This window comes from Gopherus flavomarginatus, chromosome 2, assembly GCF_025201925.1.
Source record: "Gopherus flavomarginatus isolate rGopFla2 chromosome 2, rGopFla2.mat.asm, whole genome shotgun sequence".
NCBI lineage: Eukaryota > Metazoa > Chordata > Testudines > Testudinidae > Gopherus > Gopherus flavomarginatus.
In genome coordinates, this window is record NC_066618.1 from 71,147,740 (window position 1) to 71,162,943 (window position 15,204).

At 43.4% G+C, this 15,204-nt stretch overlaps 2 protein-coding genes across 2 annotated transcripts in view; both read left to right on the plus strand.

Moving 5' to 3' along the window:
- LOC127044620 (uncharacterized) overlaps positions 1-5,271 on the plus strand; it is an 81,545-nt gene extending 76,274 nt beyond the window's left edge. The window contains exons 2-4 of the mRNA XM_050939711.1: positions 3,372-4,281; positions 4,912-4,933; positions 5,262-5,271. Coding sequence (XP_050795668.1) covers positions 3,372-4,281; positions 4,912-4,933; positions 5,262-5,271 — 942 coding nt within the window. The remainder of the gene's footprint in view (positions 1-3,371; positions 4,282-4,911; positions 4,934-5,261) is intronic.
- LOC127044059 (uncharacterized) overlaps positions 1-15,204 on the plus strand; it is a 238,809-nt gene that overhangs the window by 202,393 nt on the left and 21,212 nt on the right. The gene's annotated exons all lie outside the window — the stretch shown is intronic.

Consider the following 15,204-nt stretch of genomic DNA (forward strand, 5'->3'; position numbering starts at 1 on the left):
TGTATGGCCTGTGTATTGAATGTTTTTGTAAAGATGGGTGGTAGCATCAACTGAACAATGTGTTTAGTGAAGAAGCCTGAATTCCTGGAAGCTGTTTCTCTAACTCATATGTAAACTGCAATAAAAGAGAGCTCTTTTTTGACACTCATTATATTAGTCATCTGGAATACATCATACAGTGTCTGTTACATTTTAAGAGAGTCTTCTTCAAGTCCTCCCTCTTCAGTTGTTCAGGATCTTGTCAGAAGCAATTATCTATTTCTTGTCAAGATCTCCAGTCTCTGTGGCAGCGAGGCATCCCTGTGCATAAAGCCACATCTCAGGGATGATGATGATAAATGATTCTCTTTCTTTGTTCTTGAAGTGGGATATTACTTTTCAGAAGCTGAAAGAAACTTAAAGCTGGAGTTTAGCCTGCTCTCATGTTGCTGCAGCCATAGCAGTCCACTGTACATGTGACTCCTGTCTCTCACTAACTTCATTACATACCTGAAAGGAATGTGCTCCAGGAGATAGATAGAGTTGGGCAGTGAGACTCTTGTTTTCTTTCCAGAACTGCCATTCACTTACTGTTTAACTTCAAGCTATCATAAACAGATAGCTAAGGGTTAATGTCTCTTTCACCTGAAGCACCTGACCAGAGGACCAATCAGGAAACCGGATTTTTTCAACTCTGGGTGGAGGGAAGGTTGTGTCTGAGTCTCTGTCTGTCTGCCTGTATGCTCTCTCAGATGAGGAGTGATTTCTATTTTCTGCTTTCTAATCTTCTGTTTCCCAGTTGTAAGTACAAAAAGATCAGATAGGATTTATATGGTTTTTTTTGTATTTACATGAATATAGTTGCTGGAGTGCTTTAACTTGTATTCTTTTGAATAAGGCTGTTTATTCATATTTCTTTTAAGCAATTGACCCTGTATTTGTCACCTTAATACAGAGGGACCATTTGTATGTATTTTTCTTTCTTTTTTATATAAAGCTTTCTTTTTAAGACCTGTTGGAGTTTTCTTTACTGGGAAACTTCAGGGAAATTGAGTCTGTACTCACCAGGGAATTGGTGGGAGGAAGAAGTCAGAGGGAGATGTGTGTGTGTTAGATTTATTCGCCTGACTTTGCATACCCTCTGGGTGAGGGGGGAAGGAGAGATTAACTCTCGGTAATTCTGTTCTCCAGGACTGGGAACGGGGAGGGGGGGAGTCCCTCTGTTTAGTTTCACAGAGCTTGTGTCTGTGTATCTCTCCAGGAGCACCTGGAGGGGGGAAGGGAAAAAGGATTATTTCCCTTTGTTGTGAGACTCAAGGGATTTGGGTCTTGGGGTCCCCAGGGAAGGTTTTTCAGGGGGACCAGAGTGCCCCAAAACACTCTAATTTTTTGGGTGGTGGCAGCAATACCAGGTCCAAGCTGGTAACTAACCAGTTTTCATGCTAACCGCCATATTTTGGACGCAAAGGTCCAAATCTGGGACTAAGGTTTAACATGGTGGCAGCGGTGGGATAGAATCCAGAAGCCAGTAGGAATATTATATTTTTCTTTTCTCTGCTAGGGGCTTTTTAGCAGAGAGAAACAGTTTGGTTTTAAAAGGGAACCAGAGAGAATTTTTTTTTCTGCTCTCTCTGGCAGCTGTGGCTTGCATATTAAGCAAGCAGCCATTAAAGAGACTATTTCGGGTCTTTTGTCAGACAATAGCCCTCCATTAGGAGGCAAGTACCAGCACTATATACATGCAAATAAAGTGGTTTTTCTGGTTTACTTTACATTGAACATTAGCTAGAGAAAAAAAAAAGGGAAAAAGGCACTGTTGCTAGGCAGACCCAGGAGGCAACAGAGCCTGCAGTTCAGAAGATAAACACCGGAGGGCACCCCAACACAAGAAAACAGGAACCATGACTTCTAAGGCAAAAATTAATGCCGAAGATCAATTCAAAGAAGCTGAACACAGGTGACAACTGGAAATAAAACAAAAAGAGATGGAACTAAGAGAAAGAGAAAGAGAGGCAGCATACCAAAGAGAACAAGCAGCCAGAGAGGCGGCCTACAAAAGAGAGCAAGCAGCCAAAGATGCAGACCACCAAAAACAGCTGGAACTCCAGAGGGAAGTCCACCGACAGGCCATGGAATTAGAAAAGGCTAAGCAAAACACAGCCAACCCTAACAACCCTGCGCCAATGATTGTTCCACAGCACAGGAAATTTCCCACCTACAAGGCAGGTGATGACACCGAGGCCTTCTTGGAAAATTTTGAAAGAGCCTGTCTTGGGTACAGCATCCCTGAAGACCAGTACATGGTAGAATTGAGGCCACAGCTCAGTGGACCTTTAGCAGAGGTGGCAGCTGAAATGCCTAAGCAGCAAATGAATGATTATAAACTTTTTCAAAGCAAGGCCAGATACAGAAAGGGGATAACCCCGGATCATACCCGTCGGCGTTTCAGAACCCAAAAGTGGAAACCAGATGTGTCATTTCCCAAACACGCCTACTACGTTGGGAAAAATTATGAGGCCTGGATATCAGGACACAATGTTAAAACCTTGGAAGAACTGCACCTCCTCATACAAATGGAGCAATTCTTGGATGGTGTTCCTGAAGACATCACACGGTACATACAAGATGGAAAACCCAAAGATCTTCCTGAGGCGGGGGAGATTGGAGCCAGATGGATGGAAGTGGCAGAAAGCAAGAAAGCTACGGTCAAGGGGAACGAATACCCCAGGGGGCAAACCGACCATAAACCCTACAACCGAGGACAGCCAAAAACCCCACCTACAACCCAAGTAAAGCCACAGACACGGTATTCTTCCACCTCACCAGTCTCCAGTAACTCACCTCGGCCCAGTGACCCATCAGATGGAAGATGCTTTAAGTGTAATGAACTGGGACATATCAAGGCAAACTGTCCAAAGAACACCATGCGAGTGCAATTCATTACACCACCATCACCCAAAAGATCCCCAGGCCCAGATGCCTCTCAAATACCCTTGGAGCGAAGGGAAAATTTGAGAGTGGGCGGAAAGAAGGTTACTGCGTGGAGAGACACGGGGGCACAAGTGTCAGCTATCCACCAATCCTTCGTTGACCCCAAATTCATCAACCCAAAGGCCAAAGTTACAATTTACCCCTTCATGTCACAAGCTGTAGACTTGCCTACAGCTGAACTGCCTGTCCAGTACAAAGGCTGGTCAGGAATGTGGACTTTTGCAGTCTATGACAATTATCCTATCCCCATGCTACTGGGGGAAGACTTGGCCAACCAGGTGAAGCGGGCCAAGAGAGTGGGAATGGTTACACGTAGCCAAACCAGGCAAGCTTCCAGACCCATTCCTGTTCCTGAGCCGTCCACAGAGGCCCCGTCTGTGTTACCAGAGACCCAGACAGAGGTAGTGGACCCGGATTCCATGCCTACCACTGAAACAGCCACAGCACCTCCAGTCCCAGGCCCGGAACTGGAACAGCAACCAGCACCAGCAATTGCAACCACATCTTCAAACTCAACGCCAGAGGGCGCCAGCAAGCCAGAACTGGCAGAAGCAACAGACAGCCATACCCAAAAGGCTCAGCCAGAGCCTGAAATACCCTCAGGTGCACCAGCGGAGAGCGGTTCACCAGCAACGGAAACAACCCCATCACCTACATCGCTTCCAGAGGGACCAAGCCCAAGTCCACAGTCTGAGGAAGAACTGGTAACCCCAGCCTCAAGGGAACAGTTCCAGACTGAGCAGGAAGCGGATGACAGCCTTCAGAAAGCTTGGGCGGTGGCACGGAGCACCCCACCGCCTCTCAGCTCTTCTAATCGATCCCGGTTTGTTATAGACCAAGGACTTTTATACAAGGAGATTCTTTCTGGTGGACACCGGGAAGAATGGCAGCCGCAAAAACAGTTGGTGGTTCCAACTAAGTACCGGGGGAAGCTCTTGAGCTTAGCCCATGATCATCCCAGTGGCCATGCTGGGGTGAACAGAACCAAGGACCGGTTGGGGAAGTCCTTCCACTGGGAGGGGATGGGCAAGGACGTTGCCAAGTATGTTCGGTCTTGTGAGGTATGCCAAAGAGTGGGAAAGCCCCAAGATCAGGTCAAGGCCCCTCTCCAGCCACTCCCCATAATTGAGGTCCCATTTCAGCGAGTAGCTGTGGATATTCTGGGTCCTTTCCCAAAAAAGACACCCAGAGGAAAGCAGTACGTACTGACTTTAGTGGACTTTGCTACCCGATGGCCGGAAGCAGTAGCTCTAGGCAACACCAGGGCTAACACTGTGTGCCTGGCCCTAACAGACATCTTTGCCAGGGTAGGTTGGCCCTCCGAAATCCTTACAGATTCAGGGTCTAATTTCCTGGCAGGGACCATGGAAAAACTGTGGGAAACTCATGGGGTGAATCACTTGGTTGCCACCCCGTACCACCATCAAACCAATGGCCTGGTGGAAAGGTTTAATGGAACTTTGGGGGCCATGATACGTAAATTCATCAACGAATTCTCCAATAATTGGGACCTAGTGTTGCAGCAGTTGCTGTTTGCCTACAGGGCTGTACCACATCCCAGTTTAGGGTTTTCACCGTTTGAACTTGTGTATGGTCACGAGGTTAAGGGACCATTACAGTTGGTGAAGCAGCAATGGGAGGGGTTTACGCCTTCTCCAGGAACTAACATTCTGGACTTTGTAAGCAACCTACAAAGCACCCTCCGACACTCTTTAGCCCTTGCTAGAGAGAACCTAAAGGATGCTCAGGAAGAGCAAAAGGCCTGGTATGACAGACATGCCAGAGAACGTTCCTTCAAGGTAGGAGACCAGGTTATGGTCTTGAAGGCGCAACAGGCCCATAAGATGGAAGCATCATGGGAAGGGCCATTCACAGTCCAAGAGCGCCTGGGAACTGTGAACTATCTCATAGCATTTCCCAATTCCTCACTAAAACCTACAGTTTACTATGTTAATTCTCTCAAGCCTTTCTATTCCAGAGACTTACAGGTTTGTCAGTTTACAGTCCAGGGAGATGATGCTGAGTGGCCTGACGGTGTCTACTACGACGGGAAAAAAGACGGTGGCGTGGAAGAGGTGAACCTCTCAACCACCCTGGAACGTCTGCAGCGGCGACAAATCAAGGAGCTGTGCACTAGCTTCGCCCCATTGTTCTCAGCCACCCCAGGACGGACTGAACGGGCATACCACTCCATTGACACAGGTAATGCTCACCCCATTAGAACCCCACCCTACCGGGTGTCTCCTCATGCCCAAGCTGCTATAGAACGAGAGATCCAGAACATGCTACAGATGGATATAATCCGCTCATCTACCAGTGCATCTCCAGTGGTTCTGGTACCCAAACCAGATGGGGAAATACGCTTTACAGTGGACTACCGTAAGCTAAATGCGGTAACTCGTCCAGACAACTATCCAATGCCACGCACCGATGAGCTATTGGAGAAGTTGGGACGGGCCCAGTTCATCTCTACAATAGACTTAACCAAGGGGTACTGGCAAGTACCGCTAGATGAACCTGCCAAGGAGAGGTCAGCATTCGTCACCCATGCGGGGGTGTATGAATTCAATGTCCTTCCTTTCGGCCTTCGAAATGCACCCGCCACCTTCCAGAGGCTGGTAGATGGTCTACTAGCAGGACTGGGAGAATTTGCAGTTGCCTACCTCGATGATGTGGCCATTTTTTCAGACTCCTGGCCCGAACACCTACTACACCTGGAAAAGGTCTTTGAGCGCATCAGGCAGGCCGGACTAACTGTTAAGGCCAAAAAGTGTCAAATAGGCCAAAACAGAGTGACTTACCTGGGGCACCAGGTGGGTCGAGGAACCATAAACCCCCTACAGGCCAAGGTGGATGCTATCCAAAAGTGGCCTGTCCCAAGGTCAAAGAAACAGGTCCAATCCTTCTTAGGCTTGGCCGGGTACTACAGGTGATTTGTACTACAGCCAAATCGCTGCCCAACTGACCGACCTGACCAAAAAGACCCAGCCAAATGCAGTTAAGTGGACTGATGAGTGTCAAAAGGCCTTTACCCAACTTAAGGCAACACTCATGTCTGACCCTGTGCTCAGGGCCCCGGATTTTGACAAGCCATTCCTGGTAACCACGGATGCATCTAAGCGTGGTATAGGAGCAGTGCTCATGCAGGAAGCAACAGATCACAACTTCCATCCTGTCGTGTTTCTCAGCAAAAAACTGTCTGAGAGGGAAAGTCACTGGTCAGTCAGTGAAAAGGAATGCTATGCCATTGTGTACGCCCTGGAAAAGCTACGCCCATATGTTTGGGGACGGCGGTTCCAACTACAAACTGACCATGCTGCACTAAAGTGGCTCCATACTGCCAAGGGAAACAACAAGAAACTTCTTCGTTGAAGTTTAGCACTCCAAGATTTTGATTTTGAAATTCAGCACATCACAAAAGCTTCTAACAAAGTAGCGGATGCACTCTCCCGTGAGAGTTTCCCAGACTCTAGTAGTTAAAAAGTGTTCTTAAAATGTAGAAGTCTGTTAGTTATATACTTAGTGGTATATGTAAAGGTGCATGTGTTGTAGTAATCTGTTTATTTTAAAGTTCTAGAAGGAAATCGCCGCCAGTGAGCTTCCCCACTGTCTGCAATTTGGGGGGCGTGTCATAAACAGATAGCTAAGGGTTAATGTCTCTTTCACCTGAAGCACCTGACCAGAGGACCAATCAGGAAACCGGATTTTTTCAACTCTGGGTGGAGGGAAGGTTGTGTCTGAGTCTCTGTCTGTCTGCCTGTATGCTCTCTCAGATGAGGAGTGATTTCTATTTTCTGCTTTCTAATCTTCTGTTTCCCAGTTGTAAGTACAAAAAGATCAGATAGGATTTATATGGTTTTTTTTTGTATTTACATGAATATAGTTGCTGGAGTGCTTTAACTTGTATTCTTTTGAATAAGGCTGTTTATTCATATTTTTTTAAGCAATTGACCCTGTATTTGTCACCTTAATACAGAGGGACCATTTGTATGTATTTTTCTTTCTTTTTTATATAAAGCTTTCTTTTTAAGACCTGTTGGAGTTTTCTTTACTGGGAAACTTCAGGGAAATTGAATCTGTACTCACCAGGGAATTGGTGGGAGGAAGAAGTCAGAGGGAGATGTGTGTGTGTTAGATTTATTCGCCTGACTTTGCATACCCTCTGGGTGAGGGGGGAAGGAGAGATTAACTCTCGGTAATTCTGTTCTCCAGGACTGGGAACGGGGAGGGGGGGAGTCCCTCTGTTTAGTTTCACAGAGCTTGTGTCTGTGTATCTCTACAGGAGCACCTGGAGGGGGGAAGGGAAAAAGGATTATTTCCCTTTGTTGTGAGACTCAAGGGATTTGGGTCTTGGGGTTCCCAGGGAAGGTTTTTCAGGGGGACCAGAGTGCCCCAAAACACTCTAATTTTTTGGGTGGTGGCAGCAATACCAGGTCCAAGCTGGTAACTAACCAGTTTTCATGCTAACCCCCATATTTTGGACGCTAAGGTCCAAATCTGGGACTAAGGTTTGACAGAAGCAAGTCATTTAAATGTCTTTGTTCCACTTTACTCATCTTAATAATGGGTCAGATCCTCAGCTGGTGTAAATCTTTCTCACTTTTCTGGGCTACTGCTGTTCCTGGTCTAGCGTTCACTGTAGGACCAACTGACTAGGGCTGGGGAGTGGGTGGAACTGTGGCTCAGGTCCCCTGCTCCACACACTAGCCAGAACAGCTGAACTAGTAAAGGGGAGGAAGTAAGCTGTGCCAGGTACTGGGCTGGCACAGCTTATTTGTCTCACCCAGAGCCAGGTGGAAGCAAGGACTGAATTGTATCTGTCTGAGTCCCTGGTTTGGAGGAGGGCAGCTACAAGCTGCCTCTTCTTTAGGGTTCATGATAATTCCACTGTCAAGGCCATGAAGTTCTTATGTTTGCTCTTTCAGGGTGACTGGATCTTTTAGGAAATGGAGGCAGGCAGCCTTTCACTACTAGGTTATCAATTTGAATCTGGCCCAAGTGACCAAGGGTTTGTAACATCTAATGACTGTATGAAATATACTGGTATCTCTGGTTAGCTCCTAGTGGACAAGCAGCCGCATCTCAAAAACCCTTCACTATACTTAGCACTGACTGCCTTGCAGGCAGTTTCAGAAGAGAGCCATGGTATGAGTGGCTTTGGAGAGTAAAATACCGTGTTCCTTTCCTAGAGATGGTCCCTTCAGGTTGGTTTATGAAGCAATTGCCTACGTAACAGCTGGTCTGTTGATGCAAAGGGGACTTCACTTTCAGGGCTCTCAAGCCTTTGAATTCACAAGCATTGAATTGATTTTAAAAAATGATGCAATGCTTACCTGCCATTAAAAATAATATTAAATCCAGAATTAGCTCTAATTTCTTTCAACTGTGTATTAGCTCAGTTTATTAATGAATAGGGACAAACATAGTTAAAAGCACCGAGACCAAAAATAAATCTCATACTGTTTTCCATAATGAACAGAATTAATCACAGATTTTAATTTGAATGCCCCATGATAGTATTTAGATAATCAAACTCTTCTAACAAACTCAGTGATAAAATGCTTAGATGGAAAAACACAAAAGAACAACTAGGCAAAAATAGAGGTCCTCTTTGTGTGAGAATTTACCAAAGCTTGTTCCTTCAGTGGTTTACGTACAACACAATCTGCCTAGTTCTCCTCTTCCTCCTCCTTCAGAGCATCTGTAGGAGAAATACAGATTGTGAGGGTTCTACAGTAAACTCTCAATCTGACAAAGGAAAGCAAGGCATGATACAGGCCTGTATTTACTGTCAGCCTTTGTCTGAGAGTTAGAAGTCATGCCGTGCATCCTTGAAGGAGAATTGCAGAGAAAATTCAGGTGAAAATGATTTATATACACCCACAAACTAGTGTAAGTGTAGAAATGGTAAAATGATGAGCAACAAGAGTGTACGTAGCAGAGCTGCCAGAACTGGAATTGTGTCCTTCCCCCCTTGAACACAAAGCAGGGAAAGTTCCATAATCCTTCACTTTCCAGACAAGATAGTCTCATTGTAAGCTGTAGTTGTCAAAAGGGGCCAATAATGTTAGGTGCCTAATTTGAAGACAACCTAGGGCTCCGATTTTCCCCCAGAGATGCTGAATACCACAACTCCAGTGGAAGACAACACTAGCTCTGGATGCTCAGCACCTTTGGAAATCTAGCTTTATCAAGGACATTCAAAAACTGAGGCACGTGAAATTAGCTGTTGTGAATATTTTGGCCATAGTCAGGTTAGCTCAGTGGGGTGAGTATTGGCCTGCTAAACCCAGGGTTGTAAGTTTAAGTCTTGAGGGGGCCACTGGGATTGGCCCTGCTTTGAGCAGGGGTTGGACTTAGGTGACCGTCTGAGGTCCTTGCTAACCCTGATATTCTATGGTAATGCTGGCAGAGCAGGTGCCAGTTCATGCAAAGGTCTTCATGTCTCAAATGAATACTGACAAATATATAGCTGGAATCAGGTCTGACTCACCTGTGTGTTAATATTGTTAAAATAGATATTAGAATTATTACAATGTGTTTAGAATTTAGACTTTATTGAATGCTTGTGAATTGCTGCATGCATTAATCTCACAACATCTGTATCCCATTTTATAAGGCAAATCACCAGACAGGAAAGAGACATTAATTAGTGTGAAGGGCTGATCTTCAACAGAAGGTGTTATGCCCTTTGCAAAAGGAAAGGTCATTAATACCAGATAAAATATTGTGGGATGTTGCAACTGGAATTTTCCCACATATTGTCAACAAGAGTAAAAGAGACTTTTGTTGTCCTGCTCTTCTTCCTATGAAGATGAGTCATGCAAAAGGACTCCTCCCATCAGCTGAGTTTGCAGCTCAGAGCACATGGCAGGAGGAGGATAAAGGACCCAAATAAAGGAAATAGGTATCTCTATGTTGCTTTGATTCTGGGATGCAAAGTGTTTCTACACATAAGCAAGAGCTACCCAACTGCGTAAGCTGCTTAACCTAAAGGACATACAGAGCTTGCTGATTATAAAAAGCTTCTGTTACCTTTTGAAACTTAACATTGTAATTTATTTGTGTATATGTTTCCCTGCTTTAATGTTGTAAATAACTCTCTAATTTCTTTTTCCTGTTTAATAAATCTTTATATAGTTCATTGAAGGATTGGATACAAGCATTATCTTTTGTGGGAGATCTAAGGTGCAATTGACCTGGGGTAAGTGACTGGTCCTTCTGGACTGGGAGTAACATGAATATTCCTATGAACCTTGGTGTCAGGGACCATTTGTCACAAAGATATGCTCACCTGGGTGCGAGATAGATTGGAGTACCCAAGGGGACTATGTGCAACTCCACATTAAGGCAGTTATAGTGCCTGAGGAGTTTATACTTGATAATTGGTTGGTGAAATCTAAGTATAAAACTCCCAACCAATTTGGGGTTTGTGCCCTGGTTCTTAACAGTCTGCCCTGAGGCTGGTACACAAGCTCTTGAGTCACTGTGGGCAGCATTGCAATCATTATGGAAAACCATAAGGTAGATTGTATTATGTTCTGTACTGAATACTAGCATAGTTATGGTGCACTCCCAGTAAAATCTCTAATTATATAAAGTGCATTACCTAGTGCTTAAATATATCCTTCTACTGCATACTGATTGACATGCTAGTTTAAATAGGAAATCCACGTTGTGTGGAACTGCAGATTCTCTAATTGCCGTAGGGGTTCTTATCTGACTGTCCTTCCGGTGTAATATGACATGTAATGGGAGATTGTGTAGGGAAGCTTCAGAAGTCCGTTTATCCCCAGCACCATCATATCATTATCAAAAAGAGTTTTACTTTCCTCCATTTCATTGCCTTTAAGTATCGTTCTCAATCTTTGCTACATTTGTTTTCTCAGGCATTCAGTTGATTTCTGCATGCCCTATAACCTCTACCATCCACAGAATGCAGCTTGCTTGGTGTCCACTGAGTACTACAGCACCTTCCAGTTTTTTCCTTGCCTGAACCAAAGATTTCAAACTTTTATTTGATTGCAGCCATTATTGCTTGAGTTATGTTTAATAAAAGTCATCTTTTGAATAAAAATTGCCTTCTAACTTAGTATTACTCCATTAGACATGTTTGGAGGTATTCAGTTTGAACATTTCTGAACACTTGTCACCCAGTCAGTATGATATAGTTCTAGGGAGTGGCTTGGGCTGAGGGAGAGGAGGCACAGAAAGAGAGAGAGAGAGAGAGAGAGAGAGAGAATGAATATAATTTAATTCCATGGCTTGATTTTGCCATTGAAAGATACAAGCAAGTCCTATGGTTTACAAGGGACTCCCTTGTATTCCACATGGGAGGAAGAGGCATCTGGAATCAGTTTAATTTTCTACATATCTTTTATTTTAAGAAAGTGTTTCCAGGCCTAGAAGGTTAAAGATGAAAAGCCAGATTTACTGCTTGACCTATACCTGATCTAAGTCTGTGGTAAATTTGGCCTGGAGTCTTCAGAAATTTATCTTTGGTCGAACACCCTATTAAGTCAATAGTGAAATCAATGGAGTTACACACGGGTGAATGTAGCTCAGTGAGGTTGCAAAAAAGTAAAATGTGCTTGCGTGTGTGTTAGGAAGGGAGTCTTTATTGACCTTACACATGACAGTAACTACAAAAATCATTGCAATGTAACTTGCAAACATTTCTATGTCTCGTGATATCCTAGCAAGTGAAGATTATCCAGATCCCAAATATATTTTAGTTTGGTTTTTAAGTAGGGAACTTAAACATAGCCATCAAACAACTCACTCTACCCATTTCTACCATGCTGCCTATAGTGAATGTGTTGATTTGTATAAACATTTTTGTTGGTCTTCTTCCCTATCCTCTGTCAACGTGTTTGTCTGTCCTTAGATTGTGAACTCCTTAGGGCAGGGACTGCCCTTCTCAAAAATCTGGAAAGTGCTTAGCACATTGTAAATGAATAATAATTGTCCATAGTGAAGCCCATAACGAATGGATGGGATAAATGGGCTTAGCACAGTTGGATTTGTCACATTTGTCACATAGGTCTGAATGGAGCCATTTCTCTGTTATGTTTATGCGCACAAAAGTCCAGGGGTGTCTTATACAGCCATGTGAATCCTAAGGCACATGGTTTGGTCAGTTTCTACTGGACCAATCCCTGCTGGTTCTCAGAAGTGGTTGCATTTCAGTCCTGGTGAACTGATCCATGCAGTTTTTTAAATCTGCTTGAAAGTTTTTAGGGCAATCTCTGGATGAAAGACGCTAAGATAAATGTCAGTTATAATTGCTACTTATAATCATTTTAAATGTACAATAATTTTCTGTCACATCTCTTTAATATTAGGGACACATGGAACTACACTGCAAATTACCCTACCCATCAGTGATGTTCCAGGAATAATTTCTCATCAATGAACTGTTCATGAATAATTTCCTAAATGTATTAGGACACTCTGGCATTTATGTCCTTCACTTTCCAGGTACCTCCTTGTTTTCTTTTAAACTCTTTGGGGAAGGCTCTGTTATTGTCTGCGTGTTTACAAGGCGTGCAGCACAATAGGGCCTGCACAATTGAGTCCCCTAGATGCTACAGTAATATAAGTGTTGGTACCTCATAAAACATGTCAGAGTAATGATGTACTGTAGCATGTCATTCCAGCTCAAGAATATGTTTTTCAGTCCTCTGTAAAGTTTTAGTCTAGAAGATTAGCTGGTGGTACGTATTTTACACTCCCCCCAGTATATGTGCATACTGTTTAATCATCGATTTTGGAGAAGCTGCAATTCAGCTACTGCTTCCATCTTCCCTTACCTAAGAAAAGAAGATTCTAGGGGACCAGAAGCTCAGGTGATGCCAACAGAGTTATGCTGCTTTATATCAGCTGAAAATCTGTCCCAGAGATGAACTTCATAAGAGTCTTAAAACTTCACAAATTTTGCATAAGAATTATATCTGCAGAAGAATGTATTTTCTGTGGAAAGGTCTGCCCTATGCAGTAAAATCCTATTATAATAGGGCCATATTCTGAATTCATTAACACCAATGAAAATCCAGTGTAACTCCATTGATGTTGGTGGAGTTACTTTGGATTCTCACTAGCATAACTGAGCTCAAAATATGGGCCACGATCTTTACTGTCAACAGTGCGCTTTCTTACTAGACAAATGCATTTTTAGTTGATGTCTTTGCCCTTTTCTCTACTGTCTTGCTGACAGGTAGATACTGTAGTTACTTTCAAGTACCCCAAGTCCCAGTGGACAGAATAACAGGGCTGATCCTTGCAACAAGCTTTCTACTGACTGCTGGACCAGTCTGAGTTTAAGCTGCCATCCATCTCCTGATCCTTTCTAGCTCCCAGCATGTCATTTGGCATTAGCCCTCCTACTCAACTGAACTAATCTGGACAATGCTGGCCTCCTGCCAGCTCTCTACTTCATCATTAGCTCCTCTACTAGAATCTCATTTTTTGTGGATATCCATTTTATTCTTCCTCAACTACTTCCATTTAAAACTCTTCAATCTTCTAAGCAATAACCTTTTAATCTGCGTGCTGTAATATTTGTTTAAGAATTTATGGTCTCTCCATTCCTCTTCCTCTCCCTTCTTATATGTGAATTGTCACATTAGCCTGCTTATAGGAATAGTTTGCAAATATTCAGTGGAAGGTGACTTATCTTGGTCCTTTCCTCTTCTAGGAAAAAAAAGAATAAGCCTTTAATGAACTTGCTGCTAAAGTAGATTAGCCATTTTCTGGTGACAAGATTGATGATGCTATCAACATTAAGTCACTAGGTTTGAACTCCTCATTGTGTAAATCCAATGAAATAACCACTATTAAAACTCCTGTCTATCCATCTCAGTGTTGTCTTTTTAGTGTCCTGTCCAAAATGAAAATTGAAAGAGAGAGATGCCTAGTTTTCAAATGGTGGTACTTTTGGCTGCTTACATTTTCCAGCTTTGGATGTTTGGATGACTGGTTTGGAGAACACAGAATACCTAATTACCACAGGATATAATCCAGATTTGTAAATCAAACAATTGACCTATGCTGACCATGGTCTCGTGGAGGGGGATTTATTTTCTGAAATCTGGTTCTACTCTATTTAAAAATTAATGCTTAGTTTTAAAATTATTCTCATTATTATGACATTCTAGGGTGGCAGTTACTGTACTATTCTGGCATCATTTTAAGAATTTAAAGAAATCAGATTCTTTTCTCCTTTCCGCCTCACCAGATTATTATGGTTTACTTCTGACAAGTTATCAGGTCTACTTGCAGAAGCTGCATAGCCAGGACAATGTCAAACCTCATTTGTGTGCTAGGAGAATTGCCCAAAGTAATGAGCTATGTGGTACACCTAGAAGATCATCGGACTTGGATTCTATCTGATTTTTGGGGGGCAATGAGATCCAGCACCAAGGGCGCTGTGCTAGTCTCTGGCCCCCAACACTTGCACATTTAGATAGTCCTGGGCTTCATCAGAAGTAATTTCCCTATTGAGTGAAGCTGATCTGTAACTTAGTGTGGGCTGAGAAGTCAGTATCTGAGTTAGCCAGGTTCCAGGTAACCATTTGTTGGTTTATCAATGAAAAACAATAGCTTGGATATGGAATTTAACAGGGGAGAGCAGAAAAATCCTGAGGGTTATTTTGTCTTTCTCAGCATTTCTTCCCTCCCCAGCTGCCCCTCCCCCCTCTTTTTTTTTTTTTTTTTTTTTTTTTTTTTTTTTTTTTTTTTTTTTTTTTGCCATGCTACTACTAGGAGAGGATGCCTGAAAGGAGATTGGAGTGGAAAGCTAGCCAAAGAAAATGAGCATTGAGGACAATAGGAAGAGGCTGAAGAGTGCTTGGTCTTGTATAAATAGTAATTGTAGTAATGCTTTTCCTCTAATGGCCCAATCCTGTATTCCCAATCTGGGCACTCAACTTATGTCAGTCACCTCAGCGACCACGGGTTTCACTCAGAGGCTGTAATTAATGTAATTTGATTCCATTAGCATTGACTTTTCCCCTTTTTGGTGTCACTTACCTGCAGAGCTTTTTTATGTGTGAGATTATAGACTCATTTTTCTTTATACATGGATAAGGAAAGGGCTGAGTTGGTCAGGGCTCTGGGTTTCTTTGGGGAATCACAGGGATGGAAATAAATTGAGTTTAATTTTTCTTGCTGACTGGCTTTTTCATGTTGGGTGGGGCCTGCTCCTGTTTTGTTCTTATAGGTGTGGATGATGGC